The 18,915-nt window shown below is 38.4% G+C and overlaps 1 protein-coding gene and 1 non-coding gene across 3 annotated transcripts in view; one reads left to right on the forward strand and one right to left on the reverse strand.

Moving 5' to 3' along the window:
• The first annotated feature begins 672 nt into the window (after nt 1–672).
• ARHGAP19 (Rho GTPase activating protein 19) overlaps nt 673–18,915 on the forward strand; it is a 53,509-nt gene continuing 35,266 nt past the window's right edge. The window contains exons 1-4 of one of the 2 annotated variants that reach the window (XM_036336461.1): nt 673–743; nt 12,969–13,234; nt 14,754–14,834; nt 16,599–16,808. In XM_036336461.1, the coding sequence (XP_036192354.1) occupies nt 688–743; nt 12,969–13,234; nt 14,754–14,834; nt 16,599–16,808 (613 nt within the window). In that variant the 5' untranslated portion in view covers nt 673–687. Of the gene's footprint in view, nt 744–10,560; nt 10,700–12,968; nt 13,235–14,753; nt 14,835–16,598; nt 16,809–18,915 lie in introns of those variants that run through there. The other variant, XM_036336460.1, reaches the window with a different exon arrangement.
• On the reverse strand, nt 18,764–18,870 carry LOC118670413. Its single transcript, XR_004972312.1, has one exon. It is a non-coding gene; the product is annotated as a U6 spliceosomal RNA (small nuclear RNA).

Below are 18,915 nucleotides of genomic sequence, written 5' to 3' on the forward strand. Positions count from 1 at the left end.
GAAACAGGTTTGGCTCAGTGGATAGAGCGTCGGCCTGCGGACTGAAAGGTCCCAGGTTCGATTCCGGTCAAGGGCATGTACCTGGGTTGCGGGCATATCCCCAGTGGGAGATGTGCAGGAGGCGGCTGATCGATGTTTCTCTCTCATTGATGTTTCTAACTCTCTATCTCTCTCCCTTCCTCTCTGTAAAAAATCAATAAAATATATTTAAAAAAAAATAGTATTTCTTGGTTGCCACTCTGTACCTACCTTCCTAGGTATTTCTGTGGACAGAAAACGAAATCTTGCGTTTTGGAGAGTGACTTTTAAATTCGACAGTTTTTTAATTTTGAGATTTATACATCAGAACAAATTTGAGCGTAGGCTGCCGATATCTGACTTGAACCTACAAATCGGTTGAGTCCGAAGGGTTCAGGAAAACGAGAAACTACAACTCCCGGCAGGCCTCGGGGTTGGGTCTCCTCCCCCGTTCCAATCCCTCTCTATTCCGCCAGGGCAGGAGGCGACCAATGACGGTTAGCTATTTGAATAGACCAATAATATAATGAAATATAATGAAATTGTTCTGGCTGAGAAGGGGCGGTCAAGTCATCCAATCGTGTGGAAGAGGGCGGAACACTTTAGCCAATCCAAAGGCGCGGGGGCGGGGCCTAACGTGGGGGCGGTGAAAGCAGTTTGCTGACTAAGATGGCGACCGAGGCGCTGAATGAAGGGGAGGTGCCAGCTCGCGAGTCCGGTCGGAGGTGAGCCGAGGTTTTGGTCCAGCTGCCTAGGAAACGAGGCCGTGGGCTGGTCGTACTGACGCCTTTCCTTTGGGTGGTGGTGACTCAACGGGGCCGGACTTGGTGCCTGCCTCCCAAGACGTTTCGCACCCCGGCGCCTGCTGGGGCGGAGGCGCGGTGGTCCCGCCGGGCGCTGGGCTTCGGTCGGGCCCCGTCGGCCCGGCTGATGCCCGTGGGGGCCCACCCGCGGCGTTGACTGTGGACCGCCCAGTTGGTGGCGGCGGCGCTGCCTGCCGTTCCGCCGAGACTCACTGCGGGCGAGGAAAGCCAACCCAGAGCTGGTCCGCTCCTTCCCGCCGTCACACAGCGGCGGGGGAGAACTGGCAGGACCTTTGGCTGGGCTCAGGGTCAGTGTCTGTGGTTAAGTCCGAGCAGGCTTTGATTGTCAGTTAGAAGTGGGCCAATTAAAAGACACACCGCCTTTTATTGTGGTAAGAACACTTGCCAAGCGATCTCCCCACGTAGCAGGTTTTAGGCGCACAGTCACGGTATGTTGAAGTAGGCACCGTGTTGTGGAGCAGACCTCGAGAGCGTCTGCATCTTGCTGAGCTGAAGCGTAAGCCCGTTAGTCCCTCCCCTCCCCCAATTTCCCCATCCCCTGGCGACCACCGTTCCATTATTTTATTCTACACTGTGACTATTTTATTTTATGTATTTTTAAAAATACATTTTTATTGATTTTTTACAGAGAGGGGTAGAGAGTTAGAAACATCGATCAGCTGCCTCCTGCACACCCCCTCCTGGGGATGTGCCCGCACCCAAGGCACCTGCCCTTGACCGGAATCGAACCCGGGACCCTTCAGTCCGCAGGCCGATGCTCTATCCACTGAGCCAAACAGGTCAGGGCTCCTTTGACTATTTTGGATACCTCATATAAATAGTATCATGCAGTATTATTCCTTTCTGTGATTGGCTCATTCCCGTTGTCACATATGTAGAATTTTCTTTTTCTTTTTTTTTTAAAGCTGAGTGATATGTGTGTATATACTACATTGTGTTTATCCGTTCATCTGTCCCTGGACGTGTAGGTTGTTTCCTCATCTTGACTATTGCTAGTTGTGCCCCGTGAGCACGGGAGCGCTACTGTCTCAGCAAGATCCCGATTTTAATCCTTGTGGGTAAATTCCTACAAGCGGGATTGCTGGATCAGGTAGTAGCGCTATTTTCACTTTGTTGAGGAACCTCCATACTATTTCCCATCGTACCTGCGTCATTGCGCATCCCCACCAGCAGTATACAAAAGTTCCAGTTTCTCCCATTCTCACCTTTTCCTCCTCCTCCTCTCCTCCTCCTCCCTCCTCCTCCTCCCCTCCTCCTCCTCCTCCTCCTCCTCCTCCTCCTCCTCCTCCTCCTTCTCCTTCTTCTTTTTTTGATAATAGTCATCTTAGCAGATGTGAAGTGATATTGTGATCAGGAACAAGGCATGGATGCCCACTCTTGCCACTTATATTCAGCATAGTACTGAAGTCCTGGCCAGGGAAGTAGGTAAGAAAAACAGACATTTCAGTTGGAAAGGGATAAGTAAAATTGTCCCTCTTTGCAGACATGTTATATATAGGAAATCCTAAAAACAAAAAAACACATTAGAACTACTAAATTTAGTAAAGTCACGGTATGCAAATCAACATACAAAATTCAGTTGCATTTCTGTACATAAGCGACTATTTGAAAAGGAAATTAGGAAAATGGTGCCGTTTACAAAAGCACCAAAACGAATAGAATACTCAGCCCAGTATTTACCTCTCAGCTTCAGTTTTTTCACCTGTAAATGGAAGTAATGATGTCTATTTCAGAAAATGTCAGGATTAAATTAGACAATTCTTTTAAAACTCTTAGCCTCACAGGTAACCAAACCACTCAATGCTTGATAGATTTTCAATTTCCTCCAACAACTAAAGAACAGAGCAGAGGGTCTGCAGTTTAGGAAATCATTACTTTATTTCTACAGAGCTTTTTCTCCTAAGCAAGCACACCAAAATTTAGCATTTCTGAGGAAGAATTTCCAGCTGGTCTTGCCCCAGCCTTAAGAACTTGCTGGTCTTAATTGATTACATATATATTAGAATTCATTAGTGCCGCGATTTTCAACTTTTTTCATCTCATGGCGCACGTGAGTAAAAATAATTACTAAAATTCTGCAGCACACCAAAAAAATATTTTCTGCCAATCTGACAAAAAATAGGTATTACTAATTGATTTACAAAAAAAAAAATTAAAAATGTAATTATCTACAAAGTGACTTTTTAAAAGATCAGATACCTATACTTGTATATAAGGATTTCTGGTATCAAGAATTAGCTAATTGGCCCTAGCTGGTTTGGCTCAGTGGATAGTGTGTTGGACTGCGGACTGAGGGGTCCTAAGTTCGATTCAGGTCAAGGGCATATGCCCGGAATATAGGCTTGATCCCCAGTTGGGGGTGTGCAGAAGGCAGCCAATTAATGATTCTCTCTCATCATTGATATTTCTATCTCTCCCTCGCCCTCTCTGAAATCAATAAAAATATATTAAAAATAATTAGCTAATCGGATATAACTTTATTATGCGACGTGACTGATAAGATGCAACTCTAGAATACGACCTATATATTTATGGTTCAAGACAGAGCACTCGTATTGGACGTCTGTTGTTGTGCTGGCTGTTGTCATTTTTTAAATTTAACAATCGAAGGGAAAAGAGGTCAGTGCCCCTGACCAAATAGTCACGTATTGCATGTTGAAAATTCTTGTGGCACAAGTGTTGAAAATCCCTGAAGTAGAGTGTTCTTATTTACATTGCGTCAGTGTAAATCAGGTAACTTTTTAGTTTGGCGTCTCTTGGTGTTTGCTATACCAAATAGGAGATTCCAAGTCTTGGGAAGCTGGGTTTATGAGTGGGCACTGAGCTCCTTCCCTAGCTGAGATGAGTGTGGTTGAATGTGTTATTAAAAATTTCATAGGGAAGAATTTTCCACTTTTGGAGCTGCCTATAAATGGTTGACCCATTTTTAGAGCAGAAAACATAGAGGGGATCAATAAATTTGATTAGATTATCCCTTGTTCTGCTGTAAGATCTTGAATTATGATGAAAACCTAAAGACAAAATACTATTCTTTAGTGGAAATAGTTTAAATTCCTTGAAAGGATGTTGCCAATTGAATTTAAATTTGAGTGATAGTATTAGTTACATAATCAATAGGTATTCACAGAATGTTATCTGAACCTGAAACTGGTTTACCAATTTTATATTGTAAAAGACAAGTTAGGTTTCTGAAAGGCTTTTTGAGGGCAGGACACATGTATATTTTTATTCATATTCTCAACTTAGCACCTTGCTGACCGGTCATGAGATAACTGGTGTAGACACATTTGGACACGGAAACATGAGTTATTTCGTGACCAGTCAGCAAGGTGTTCTTATTAGTTTAGCTTTATGTAAGTGGTCAATAATGAGTGAATAATAGTCTTTATAATTTCTAAGGTATAAAATATTACTTTGTGGTGATAAATACCATACAGATTCTTGTTTGCCCTTTAGATGTTAACTTTTCTAATGTTCTGTTGATGGTGTGGGCCCTTGTATTCCATAATGAAGTGTCTGATTTGTGCAGGTAATACACACATGAATTTTTAAATATATTTTTATTGATTTCAGAGAGGAAGGGAGAGAGAGATAGAAACATCAATGATGAGAGAGAATCATTGATCGGCTGCTTCCTATACACCCCACCCCCCACCCCCCATACCCCCTACTGGGGAGCGAGCCTGCAACCCAGGCATGTGCCCTGACCGGGAATTGAACTGTGACCTCTTGGTTCATTGATGCTTAACCACTGAGCCATGCTGGCCAGGCTACTCTAGTACTTTGAAATTTGTTCAAGTTAAGATCAAATATAATAGTCAAATATATTTTTGCAGACTATTGAAATCTAAATTAAAAATAAGTCCATAATACCAAACCTAGGACAGCTACTCATAAGCACAGGCCTTAGATTATAAGTTTTTGTCTAAGAAATTGGATAGTGTTCCATGAAATCTTATAGTATACTTATAAACTTTGAACTTTGTTATTAAAAAAACAAAACAAAACCCTGCCAGCTTAGGCACATGGGGCTATTCTTTATCTTTATGTGCAGCTTTCACATTACCAGTTTAAATTTGATATAGAAAAGGAAAGAAAAAGAATAGCCTGTATGTATTCCTATCTAATAAAGTGACACTTTTAAAGCCATATTTCAGAGCTATGATCTGAACATTGTAAAAGCAGTAAGAGAGTGCATACTTCTCTCAGTGTGGAAAGTCAGGTTTAGACAACTTTAAATATAGCTCATATTTTGATAGATTTGCCAAAGTTGTGGTTCTTGGAGAACAAATCAAGTTAAGCAATTCATTAGGAAGGAAACGTTAGTTTTGTGGGTATGCAGTTTTAGTAGTAGTCAGCCAAGAGATACGTCTGCAGGATATAGGTTTTGCTTCCTTGGACTGTTCAGATTCATGGCTTCCGCATGCCTCAAGAAAACACATACATTTCATTTTTCTGTAATTGATTTTTTAGCTGTGGGTTCTGTTTCTAGTTCTTGCACTAAGCATATCACCTTTCATGTAGGGTTCCATCTAGTGGTAAAACTAATCATTGCAAACTCTACATAGGTTATAAAAATGATCTTTTTTGAGGGGTAGGTCTTACCTTTATCACTCTTGGGATAGTGACCTAGTATATGCATTTAAATACTGAAGCCATTTGCTACCTTTGTGTGCCTGCATACATAACCTAATTCTCCTGCTTCTGGCCATTTAGAGCTTTTATGATTAGGAAGTTAACTTTTAGTAAAAAAAAAGAATAAAAAAAACTTTTAGTATATACTTTGATTATCTATGGTATTTACATCAAGTTATAGTAAAATTTAGGTCAAAACTACTTGGTTTCTTAAAATAATTTGTAATGAAAGATACTGATTATAAAGATGAATGTATGGAATAATATAATCAATACTATTTTCCTATTTCTCAGCTTAAAGAAATCTTAACATTTGTCATATTTACTTCAAATGAAACCCTCCCTTTTCCCATAGCTCAGTGATTTATCACAAGAACATTGCTAGCATCCTAGAGGCTCCCCTCATGCCTCCTCTTATCACTAATCCCCAAAGGTAACCATTATCCTAAAATATATGATAAATAAATCTGTTTTTCTTTGTAATTTTACCACTTAAGCAAGTATCTCTAAACACTATAGTTTTTTCTGCTTTTTAAAATTTGATATAAATGGCATTATATAGTAAATAGTTTCTGTGTGTGTGTGACCTCTTTTGCTTATCATTATATGTGAGATTCAGTCATGATTGTGCATATAACTGGAATTTGTCCATTTTCATTGCTGTAAAATATGCCATTATATATGTCACATTTTTTAAAAACATACTTTATTGATTTTTTACAGAGAGGAAGAGAGAGGGATAGAGAGTTAGAAACATTGATGAGAGAGAAACATCCATCAGCTGCCTCCTGCACACCTCCTACTGGGGATGTACCCGCAACCAAGGTACATGCCTTTGACCGGAATCGAATCTGGGACCTTTCAGTCCGCAGGCCAGTGCTCTATCCACTGAACAAACCAGTTAGGGCTATATGTCACAGTTTTTAAACCATTCTGCTGGACATTTTGCTTCTAGTTTTGGCTGTTTAGAAATTGATGTTTCAGTGAACATTCTTGTTTGTGATTTTTGGTGAACATGTGGCTGCATGCATTAGACAAGGAATGGAATTGCTGGATCATATAGAGGGTACACTGTTGTTTAACTTTAGTAGATAAGACCAAACAGTTTTCCCAAATGGTTGTATCGATTTATAGCCCCACTATCAGTGTAAAAGAGTTACTGTTATTTTCTTTATTAAAAATATTTTTATTGATTTCAGAGAGGAAGAGAGAGGGAGAGAGAGGTAGAAACACCAATGAGGAGAGAGAATCATTGATTGGCCACCTCCTGCATTCCCCCCGTGGGATCGAGCTGAAACCTGGTCATATGCTGTGACTGGGCATTCATCTGTGACCTCCTGGTTCGTAGATTGACACTCAAACACAGCTGGGCTGTTACTTTCTTTAAACCTTGCTAATGTCAATATCTTTAATTTTAGCCATTCTTTTAAATAATAGTATGTCATTGTCTATTTATTTTTTAAGAATAATTGATTGATTTTTAGAGGGAGAGGTAGGGAGAGAGAGAAACATCAATGTGAAAACTCAGTATCAATCTGCTGCCTCCAGCATGTCCCCCACCCAGGAGCTATAACGCAGGTGTGTATCCTAACCAGGAAACAACCAACACCCTTTCAGTGTATAAGACGATGCCCAACCAACTGAGCCACACTGGCCAGGGCATGCCATTGTTTTTTGATTTGCATTTCCCTAATGTCTAATGATACTGAGTAGTTTTTTCCAGGAATATTTTTAGCCTTTTGGCTATATTCTTTTTTTTTTTTTAAAAATATTTTATTGATTTTTTACAGAGAGGAAAAGAGAGGGATAGAGAGTTAGAAACATCGATGAGAGAGAAACATCGATCAGCTGCCTCTTGCACACCCCCTCCTGGGGATGTGCCCGCAACCAAGGTACATGCCCTTGACCGGAATCGAACCCACGACCCTTGAGTCCGCAGGCCGACGCTCTATCCACTGAGCCAAACTGGTTAGGGCAGCTATATTCTTTTTTATGAGATTTTGTTGAGATCTCATGACAGTTTTTCTATTGGGTCATTGTTTTTTTCTAACTGATTAGTAGAGATTCTTAGTATAATCAGGATATGAACCTTTTTTTTTCCTGTATACATATATATTGCAGGTATATTTTCCCATCCTCTGTGGCTTGCTTTTTCATGTTCTTAATGGTTCTTTTGATGAGTACAAGTTCTTATTTTAATGAAGTCAAATGTATGAATGTTTTTCTTTATGGTTAATATTTTTTTGTGTTATTTAAAAATTATTTACCCACCTTGAGTTTAAGAATATATTCTTCCAGAAAAAAGCAACCATGTAGGTTGCTTGGTGTAAAATAAAGACAAAGATTTAAAATATATATATATATATATATATATATATATATATATATATATATATATATATATTTTTTTTTTTTTTTTTTTTGTTTTGTTTTGTTTTGTTTTGTTTTTTTCCTTCTAGCTCTAGCTGGTTTGGCTCGGTGGATAGAGCGTCAGCCTGAGGACCAAAGGGTCCCAGGTTCGATTCCGGTCAAGGGCACATGCCGGGGATTGTGGGCTTGATACCCCCTAGGGAGCGTGCAGCAGGCAGCCATTCAGTGATTCTCTCTCATCATTGGTGTTTCTATCTCTCTCTCCCTCTCCCTTCCTCTCTGAAATCAATAAAAATATATATTAAAAAAAGAATAGTCCTGGCAGGTTTGGCTCAGTGGATAGAGCGTCAGCCAGTGGACCGAAGGGTCCCAGGTTCGATTCGGTCAAGGGCACATGCCTGGGTTACGGGCTAAGTCCCAGTAGGGGGCATGTAGGAGGCAGCCGATCAATGATTCTCTCTCATCATTGATGTTTCTATCTCTTTCTTCCTCTTCCTTCCTCTCTGAAATCAATAAAAAAATTAAAAAAAGAATATATTCTTCTATATTATCTTCTAATAGGTTTATTGTTTTGCTGTTTACCTTTAGATTTACAATTTATTTGAATTTGATCTGTGTGTATAGTATTGAGATAGGTGTCAATTTTCATTCCATAGATGTTTAAATGTCCCAGCACCACTTAGTGAAAAGGTTATCCATTCCTCACAGATTGGCAGTGCCACTTTTATCCTGAATCCAGTAAAGAAAGTAGAAAAAAGGAAGTGAAAAAGATATGAGCATAAATTAATGATATAACAAATGTAATAGAGGGATTCAACAAAACCTTGACAAAGCTAATAAAATTGGTAAACGTCTAATAAGATTCATACATTAAGAAAGATAAATCATAAATTACCAATATCAGAAGCAAAGAGGAAGACATCACTATGGAACCTAGACACATTATAAAGTTCCTAAGAGGATGTTATAAACAAGCTTATGCCAAAAAGTTTGAAAATTTATGTGCAATAGACAAATTTCTAGAAATAAACATCTTATCAAAATTAATACAAGAAGTAGAAAAATTTGACTAGTCCTATAACACAAAATAAATTGAATATATAATTAAAAACCTCAAAAAGAAAACTAGGTTCAGATGGCTTCATTAGCCAATTCGATCAAACATTTAAAGAAGAAATAACAACAATCTCACATACACTTTTTTGGAAAATAGAAAAATAAGACACATTCTCCAACTAACTTTGTAAGGCCAGCACAACCTCGATACAAAATCTATTGAAGGCAATACAAGAAAGGACATACGGCCTAACTGGTTTGGCTCAGTGGATAGAGCGTTGGCCTGCGGACTGAATGGTCCCAGGTTTGATTCCGGTCAATGGATATGTTCACGTGTACCTTGATTGAGGGCACATCCCCAGTACAGGGTGTGCAGGAGGCGGCTGATCAATGTTTCTCTCTCATTGATGTTTCTAACTTTCTGTCCCTCTCCCTTCCTCTCTGTAAAAAATCAATAAAAAATATATTAAAACAACAACAACAACAAAAACACAAGAAAGGACATATATAAACATATATGAAGAAACCTAAACAAACTATTAGCAAACTAAATTCAGCAATATATCAAAATGATAGTACATCATAACAGCATTGGGTGTATTCTAGAAATGCAAAATTGGTTTAACATTGGAAAATTAATCTATTATTTACCACATTAACACAATAAAGGAGAAAAGTTATATAATCATCAATAGATATAAAAATTGATAAAATTAAGCACTGACCCATGATTATGAATAAAGAAATAACCCTTATCAAACTAGGAATAAAAAGATATTGCCTGAATCTGATATTCTTTGTCAAAATGATGGGTGGGAAGGATACCATTTTTCAATTTGCTTTACCCTGATACCTTCTAAAGTTGAGATTCTTTTCATGTTTATTAGTCATTTAGGTCCCCTCTTCTATGAATTACTTGATCATATCCTTTGACTAATTTTTTATTGAGTTGAGTGTATTTTTAAAATAAATGTTAGGCATACTTATAAATCCTGAATGCTAATCCTTTTAGCATGCAAATATTTTTTCTCCAGTTTATGGCTTATTTTTTATTATTTTTAAAGTTTTAAATTTGTTTATTCATTTATTATGAATGAATATGTTCATATAAATAAAAAATCCAGAAAGTACAAAAGAACATACAGTGAAAGTTTCTCTCCCACTCCTGTTCTTTCATGCAGTTCTTCTCTACAGAGGCATTGTGACTTCATTCTTTAAGAACTTTGTTTATACTGTCATTTGTTTATAGAAATTTAATGTACTTAAATGTATCAATCTTTTCTTTGTGGATTGTGCTCCTTTTACCTTGTTTAAGAAACATTTCCTCTGCCTCATTAATTTATTCTTCTATACTGTTTTCTAAAATTTCTATATTTAGATCTTTAGTCTGTCTGGAATTTTTTGTATGTATGATGTGAGGTAGGGGTCACCTTTCCCTCCATATAATACAACTACTGGTCCTTACACTTTTACATTATGTGGTTGTTTCATCTACTACAACTTTCGGTGTGATGGGAGACTATTGTTGAATTTCATCTATATGTTGGCAAATATAATGAACTAGTCCAGTTTTTAATTTCTGTTTTGTTCCTTCTTGCAGATGAGTGTGTAGAGTCTTAGTAAGTACTGCCTTTCAGGCCCCATAATGTGCCCTTGTGTCCTGTAGCATGCCTGGAATTTGTGTAGGCTGTAATGAGGCAGGGAAAGGAGGGTTCCTTTGTCACAACAAACAAGGAGAAAGCTTTTCGCAGTCTCTTCGATTTACCAATGCCTCATCCGAAGCTTTCAGCTCTTATGTAAGAAATTTATTTTTTCTTTTTGAGCAAACTTAGAGTTTGTATTAAAATAAGATACTGCAGAGTAGGGCATTGTTATTGCTTAAATATAGTATTTTTTCTTTAGTCCTAGAAATCTCTTAAATTCTTCCATGCTTCTTGATATTCTCAGCTTTATATTGTGGGGTCATGTATTCTGTGGAAATGAATGAGGTACATTACTACTTAGAGGAGTCATTTTTCCTGGAAGAGTGCTAAGTGTTGTGGAAGACTTAAGTTGTGATTGTTTTTATTGTGGGAATGTTTGTATGAGTCAGGTGAATTTTGACTTTGCTTGACAGATGTGATTACTTGTCCTTTCTGGCTTGTGTTCTATGTACTCATCTGTTATATAACAGATGACTGTTTATATAATAAGGATTAGCACAAGCCATCTTCTATAATAATAAAAGTGTAATATGCTAATTAGACCGGATGAAGCCAGGGCTGTGAGGGCAGCCTGGGTCCCAGGTACCTGCCAGCGTCCCAGGTACCTGCCAGCCGGAGGAGGGAAGCCCGGGTCCCGGGTGCCAGAGGGAAGCCGGTGCTGGCAGCCGGGGGAAGGAAGGCCTACTCTTGCACGAATTTCGTGCATTGGGCCTCTAGAAATAATTTTTAATGGGTACAAACAAGTGGTGATGGCTCTGCTACAAGAGATTGAATAATATAGTTTTTATATGTAGCATATTAAAAGCAAAATGTACAGTAGTTAGGTATTAGGAAACACAGAATAGGGAAGGAATTATTTCTGAGTCAAAGGAGCTTTGCCAGGAATATAACCCAAGTTAAGTAGGAGTAGAAAACCAGCTAAGATCAAGAGCCAACAGAACATTAAAAAAAAAAAAAATTGATTCTAGAGAGAAGAAGGGAGAGAGAGAGATAAAAAGAGAGAGAGAGAATAGATAGACAGTGATGTGAGGATTGGTTGACTCCTGCACGTGCCCTGACCAGGTATCAAATCTGCAGCTTGGGTATGTGTCCTGACTGGGAATAGAACCCACCACCTTTTGGTGTACGGAATGGCTCTTCAACCAACTTAGCCACACTGACCAGGACTTGCTGAGTATTACTCAGTGATAGAAGAGTGAAATTAGAAGCAAAATACTATTGACTTTTTCAAGTGCCTTAGAAGAATCGGTCTGAGGAAAGACTGGATTTAGATCATGAGCCAGAGGCATCCAGAATTAAAGGATTTTCAAATAAAACCTATTTCTGGACCTGGCAGGCTGAATTAACATCTATATTTTTACATACCTGTGCCTTACATTCTAGTGAAGCCTTTTTGGTTATGAGGAACAGAATTCAAGAGTGTTTGGCTCAATTAAAAGGAGTTGACTATAAGGAAATACCTACCTGTGTAGGGACCCAGGAACCAAAGAACCCTATAGGTAATTGTCTTCAAAGTGTCTATGACACTATTTAGATTTAGTTTTAAGTCTTCAACAGTATCATCATGCTTACTGTCACATAGTTCCTGTGACAGTAAACATGATTAACCTGAATGTAGCGGTTGGCAGCAATTGGTCACTGCATGGTAAATACCGTCTAGTAGTGACTGTGTTCCCAAGAAGGACTTAACTTGATGATTACCCATTGCTCTGTTAGGGGGAACAGCTGCAGGCCTGATGTTTTACAAGTATTTAACAGTAATCATTCAGGGTTTAACTGTTTTAATAAGGAAATGTAGTCTATGTGACTAGCAATTCTAATATGTTATTAGATTTGGGAGGCTGTAAGGATCTGTATCTTCCTGTGGTATAAGCCTGAAATTAAGAGGCAAATTCAAGTCACATAATAGAGGCTATCTGGTCTCTTTTCTTCCTTTTTTAAAATTATTATTATTTTAAATATATTTTTATTGATTTCAGAGAGAGGAAGGGAGAGAGAGATAGAAACATCAATGATGAGAGAGAGTCATCGATCTGGGTGCCTCCTGCACACCCTTACTCATGTGCCCTAACCAGGAATCGAACCATGATCTCCTGGTTCATGGGTTGACGCTCAACGACTGAGCCACACGTCTTTTCTTTAAACTAAATTCCTAAGTATCTAGGTGGGTATGACTTAAACAGCAACAAGTTCAAATTGTCTTCTTTTGTGCAGTGACCAGATTAAGGATAAGGTTTTTCAAAAGACCAATGTGTAGATTAACCCACAGAAAGAGTGAATAACTGTGTGGTTGAGAGGGCATGAGAAACACATGAAAATGATCTAGGCCCACCCCAAGGTTCTTCTGTTTCATGTTTTTCAGTGATGCCATCTGCAATTTTGTTATCTGCAATAACTCTTCCCTTCGAGGTCAGCCCATTATCTTCAATCCTGACTTTTTTGTGGAAAAACTCCGTCATGAGAAACCTGAGGTGTTCACTGAGTTGGTGGTCAGCAATATCACAAGGCTCATTGATTTACCGGGAACTGAATTGGCTCAGCTGATGGGAGAAGTGGAACTTAAGTTGCCTGGTGGGGCTGGCCCAGCGACAGGATTCTTCCGGTCTCTAATGTCTCTCAAGCGAAAGGGTAGGAGATGTGTTCGGGAAGGGTGTACGCATCTTAGTTGCTTTTTGGGTTTCGTTCTTGTCATCTGTATGTTCATTGAGGAGTTGCTAATACCATAAAGCAATTTTGGTTGTTGTTTTTTCTTTCATTTTCATAAGAAGTAAAACAACCAAAATTATTTTAAAAGTCTAGATAAATTAAAGCCAAATATATGTCAGTCCCTGAGAGGTCACAATTAGTTTAGGTATTTATCAGGGACACCTTGATTTTCATTCCCTATTAATACTGTACTAAAATAATGCTTAAAATAAAACAAAGTTCATAGCTAGAGAGTACAGTAAAGACAGTTTGAGCATTTTTTTCATTGCAGTTGTTAGTTCCCAGATGTTTTAACAGCTGGAATTGCACCTGAAAATGCACCAGGAAATGCAATCAAAACAACTCTCAATCAGCTCTGCAAGTTTAACATTAGATTGTAGGTTTCTTGAATGGAATGCTTCAATGGAATGCTTTGAAAAAGCAAATAAAAATATCTATGACTCACCCCAAAACAGCCTTCCCAGAAAATAAATTACAGTGCTGCTTTAAAAAAAAAAAAAAAAGATATATATATATATATATATACACACACACACACACACACACACACACATATATATATATATATATATATATATGTTTTATTTATTTCAGAGAGGAAGGGAGAGGGGTAGAGAGAGATAGAAACATCAATGATGAGAAAGAATCATTGATTGGCTGCCCCCCCCCCCCCAGGGGATTGAGCCCATAACTGGGGCATGCGCCCCAACTGGGAATCAAACTTTGACGCTCAATCACTGAGTAACACCAGCTGGGCTACAGTGCTACTTTTGATAAGATACTAAAGTGGTACTATCTTATTTTATTAAATATAAGGAAATCATTAAGGTAGCAAAAAGTTTAAACATTATAACCTGACCCTGTATCTACTCTAGTGGATAGTCTGTCATGCTTTGACAGTTATGGCTCTAAGTTCTATTATTTGTTTGTTTTTAAATTAAATATCAACATTTTAGGTATTGTTACTTTGTCTTCAAGAAACCTACAATCTAATGTTAAACTGTCAGAGTTGATTGAGAGTTGTTTTGATTGCATTTCCTGGTGCATTTTCAGGTGCACTTCCAGCTCTTAAAAGATTTTTTTTCTTTTAAATATATATTTATTGATTTCAGAGAGGAAGGGAGAGGGAGAGAGATAGAAACATCAATGAGAATTGATTGGCTGCCTCCTGCACACCCCCTACTGGGGATCGAGCCCGCAACCCGGGCATGTGCCCTTGGTCAGAATCGAACCTGGGACACTTCAGTCCACAGGCGGACGGACGCTCTATCCACTGAGCCAAATTGGCAAGGGCCAGCTCTTAAGGTTTTTGTTATTGACTTTGTGAAAGCCTTTGCTGAACTGTGACATCAGATGCTTGAGTGATTTTCAGTCTGCTGATTTTTGTATTATTTGTGGAAAATATAGTCCTGTGTTATTGTTTCTTTTTTTTTTTTTTTAGAAAAAGGAGTAGTATTTGGATCCCCACTGACAGAGGAAGGCATTGCTCAGATATACCAGCTAATTGAATATCTACACAAAAGTAAGACTACTTAAAATGTTGTTGTTCTTCGTTAATGAAGAATTGTCTGCTTGCTATTGAGAGCTGACACCCTTGAGTTAGTAGGTGCCAATTAATCATCAACAAAGACACTAATCAGTGATAATTTCAGGTGGCATGTTTCTAAATATATTCTGTTTTAAATTTCACTTCATATATTGATTTGTTTTTTGTTTTCAAATATGTATATAAATTAGCTCGTGTCAATCACATCTTCCCCTTGACTCAGACTTTTTTTCTGGAAAAATACATTGTCCCTAGAGAATCGTAACATTTACTCAAGGGAGAATGACTTATCACCAAAGATACTTTTATCTTTAGAATTATATAATTAAAATACATTCTTTACTTAATTCCCATTTTCTTTTTTAGTAGTCATGCTGGTTATGTCATTCCTCTAAGTGCTTGGCACAGCTGAGTGTATGTGAAGTGTGTGGCATTTTATGATCCTTTGATAAATTCAACGCAAACACTGTGCTAGGAGCTAGAGCAGAGGTTAGGCAGCCTAAGGGCTACATTCATGTTTTGTTTTTAGTTGGAAAAGGATTAAATTAAAAATACAATTAGTTATCAGTGTTTTAAAATGGGGAAAGTCTAGGTTTTCAATTTCCTGGGATGATAGGAAGGTCTAGCAGCCTTGGGCCCTGTTGCCACTTTGACACAATCGGCTAGAGCAATGGTTCTCAACCTTCCTAATGCCGCGACCCTTTAATGCAGTTCCTCATGTTGTGGTGATCCCCAACCATAAAATTATTTTCGTTGCTACTTCATAACTGTAATTTTGCTACTGTTATGAATCGTAATGTAAATATCTGATATGCAGGATGTATTTTCATTGTTACAAATGGAACATAATTAAAGCATAGTGATTAATCACATAAACAATATGTAATTATATATGTGTTTTCCGATGGTCTTAGGCGACCCCTGTGAAAGGGTCGTTCGACCCCCAAAGGGGTCGCAACCCACAGGTTGAAAACCACTGGGCTAGAGCACAAGTATGTGCTCTCCAGTTCGATATGGTTTCTGTTCATTCATTTACTGTTGCCTGCCTGGCCCTGTCTTCTCAATTAGGGAGTTATATGAAGATAAATATGTACCCAACCTGAAAACTTGAACTCTCAGGCTTCTTCCAATCAAACCAAAACTATACGTCCCATCTTTTTTTATCGGTTGAGATTAGTGTAGACCTAGTTGGGAGGGAAGCATAATTTAGTTGGGATGATGTGAAGGTTCCAGGAATCTTAGACTGAAAGGTGATCTGACAGGTTAGAGTTCCAATTCCAGAGGCAACACAGAGACTTTAGATTCATTTTGGGCTGGGAAACTGTTTATAGGAGCAATAAACATCCACAGATGAACTCGGCCCCTTCAAACAAACTCTCAGATGGCAAAGGAAAGGGGCCTTCAGGGAGATTTGGCTTTTCTTCCAACTTGTTTTTTGAGCTCATTTCTATTGTTTAGATTAAATTCAGTCTCTAGATGTGTCTCAAGACGTCGAGTGACTCCTGAGTGGACCACCTCTTAGTCCAGGAGATGTCCAGGTCTCAGGGATGCTCAGATTTATCTCCACAGGGGCTAGTGGATTCTAAACTACTCTGGGGGAAAAAAGGCAAAAACCTTCTTCAAGGTCTTCTGTAACGAGCCTTTCAAGTGTAAAGTAGTCTTTTAGATGACTTATTTTAACCATACTTTCTCTTTTTGTTTCCTTTTTGTATGTCCTCTATTTTCTTTCATACTAAACAGACTTACGAGTGGAAGGTTTGTTTAGAATACCAGGGAATAGTGTCCGGCAGCAGATTTTAAGGGATGCTCTCAATAATGGAACTGATATTGATTTGGAATCAGGGGAGTTTCACTCAAATGACGTTGCCACCTTGCTGAAGATGTTTCTAGGAGAGTTACCTGAGCCCCTGCTGACACATAAACATTTCCATGCACACCTCAAAATTGCTGGTGAGTAAGAGGGGAGGAGATGTAAGTGTATTTCTTTTAATTTAGTAAAGTCCTTTGGAATTTTCTATTGTTTGTAATCCACAGCAATACTTCTAAACCAGTGGTCGGCAAACCGCGGCTCGTGAGCCACATGTGGCTCTTTGGCCCCTTGAGTGTGGCTCTTCCACAAAATACCACGTGCAGGTGCGCACGTGCAGTGCGATTGAAACTTCATGGCCCATGCGCAGAGGTCGGTTTTTGGCCTGGGTGAGTCTATTTTGAAGAAGTGGCATTAGAAGAAGTGGGGGTACGTTCGCTGAGGTCGACCCCTCAGATTGAGGACGTTTTTAGCAAAGGCCGGCTTAGGAGTACCCTAATTAAATTAATAACAATGTACCTACCTGTATAGTTTAAGTTTAAAAAATTTGGCTCTCAAAAGAAATTTCAATTGTTGTACTGCTGACATTTGGCTCTGTTGACTAATGAGTTTGCCGACCACTGTTCTAAACAAACAAACAAACAAACAAACAAACAAACAAACAAACAAAGACAGGAAGGGAGGGAAAAACAAAACAATAAAGCCCCTACTTTTGTTAAAACTTCATGGTATTTTTGGACTTCTGGGCACTCATAAGTTTTGGCCAGCTAAGTTTAATTTGATCAAATGTGTGTTGTTGTTTTTTTATAAATTAGTTTCTTTGAACATAAAATCTGGGTTTAATTTTTTTTTATTCCTCAGGGATCCTAGCATAGTGCTTTGAATATTTCAGTTGCTCAATAAATGTGTGCTTGCCCTGGCTGGTGTGGCTCAGTTGCTTGGTTGCCTTCTCATGCACCAAAGGGTTGGGTTTGATTCTGGTCAGGGCACATGCCTGGGTTATGGACTCAGTCCCTGGTAGGGGGTGTTTGGGAGGCAGCCGGTGGATGTTTCCCTTTCACATTGGTGCTTTTTCTCTCTCTCCCTCTCCCTTCCTCTTTCTGAAATCAATAGAAACATCTTTAGAAAAACAAAGAAAACCTTTATAAATAAATAAATAAACACATGATTTTTATTTGATTTAATTTACATTCCTGAGATGGTTATAGTTTTGGTACATTTGCCTTGGTTTGAGGCTTTAGCTAAGTATTATTATGCCTCAATCGAGATCATCTCTACTCTTGGAAATTTTTAAAAAAATTTTTCCCTAGGATTTTTTAAAAATTGAATTTATGGGGGTGACATTGGTTAATAAAATTATATAGGTTTCAGGTGTACAATTTTATAGTACATCACCTGTATATTATATTGTGTATTCATGACCCCAAATCAATTTGTTTTTTAAAAATAATTTTATTTGCTGCCTAAATACTAGTTAATACATTCACATTGTTCATATTCAAAGTGTTCAAAAGACTATACAGTGAAAAGACTCTATTCTACCCTTGCTCCCCAGCACCTGGTTTTTCTTTCCAGAGGCAACCAATGCTATGATTGCTAATTATCCTTCCAGAGATATTTTATACACTTACAAATACTTAGATAGATTCCTCTTTTTATGTAATGGTGGGGTATTACATTCATGGTTATTTTTTCACTTACTATATCTTGGAGAATGTTCCATTTTCAGCTCATAAATAGTTTTCTCATTCTCCTTTATGCCTGAGTGGTAGGGAATTCATTCTTCAATTGCACATCTGTAATACTGCTATAATTTAATGCCCTTGAGCATTTTTCGTTTGCTTCTAATTTTTTTTAATCCTCACCTGATAATATATTTTTAATTGATTTTTAGAGAGAGAGAGAGAGAGAGAGAGAGAGAGAGAGAGAGAGAAACATTGATGTGATAGAGAAAAGTTAGTTGCCTCTCATAGGCGTCCCAACCAGGGATTGAACCTGCCACGTAGGTCTGTGCCCTAGTTGGGTATTGAACCCACAACCTTTTGGTGTATGGGATGACACTCCAATCAACTGAGCTACCTGGCCAGGGCTAATTTTTTTTTTTTTTGAATGCTTGATGAATTTGTGTATTATCCTTCTGTAGGGGCCATGCTAATATTCTCTGTATCATTCCAATTTTAGTATATGTGCTGCCAAAGTGAGCACCCCTTGCTTCTAATTTTAAGAAAAATAAATAAAAGATTTTTTTCT

This window comes from Myotis myotis, unplaced genomic scaffold (genome assembly GCF_014108235.1).
Source record: "Myotis myotis isolate mMyoMyo1 unplaced genomic scaffold, mMyoMyo1.p scaffold_m19_p_15, whole genome shotgun sequence".
Classification (NCBI taxonomy): Eukaryota; Metazoa; Chordata; class Mammalia; order Chiroptera; family Vespertilionidae; genus Myotis; species Myotis myotis.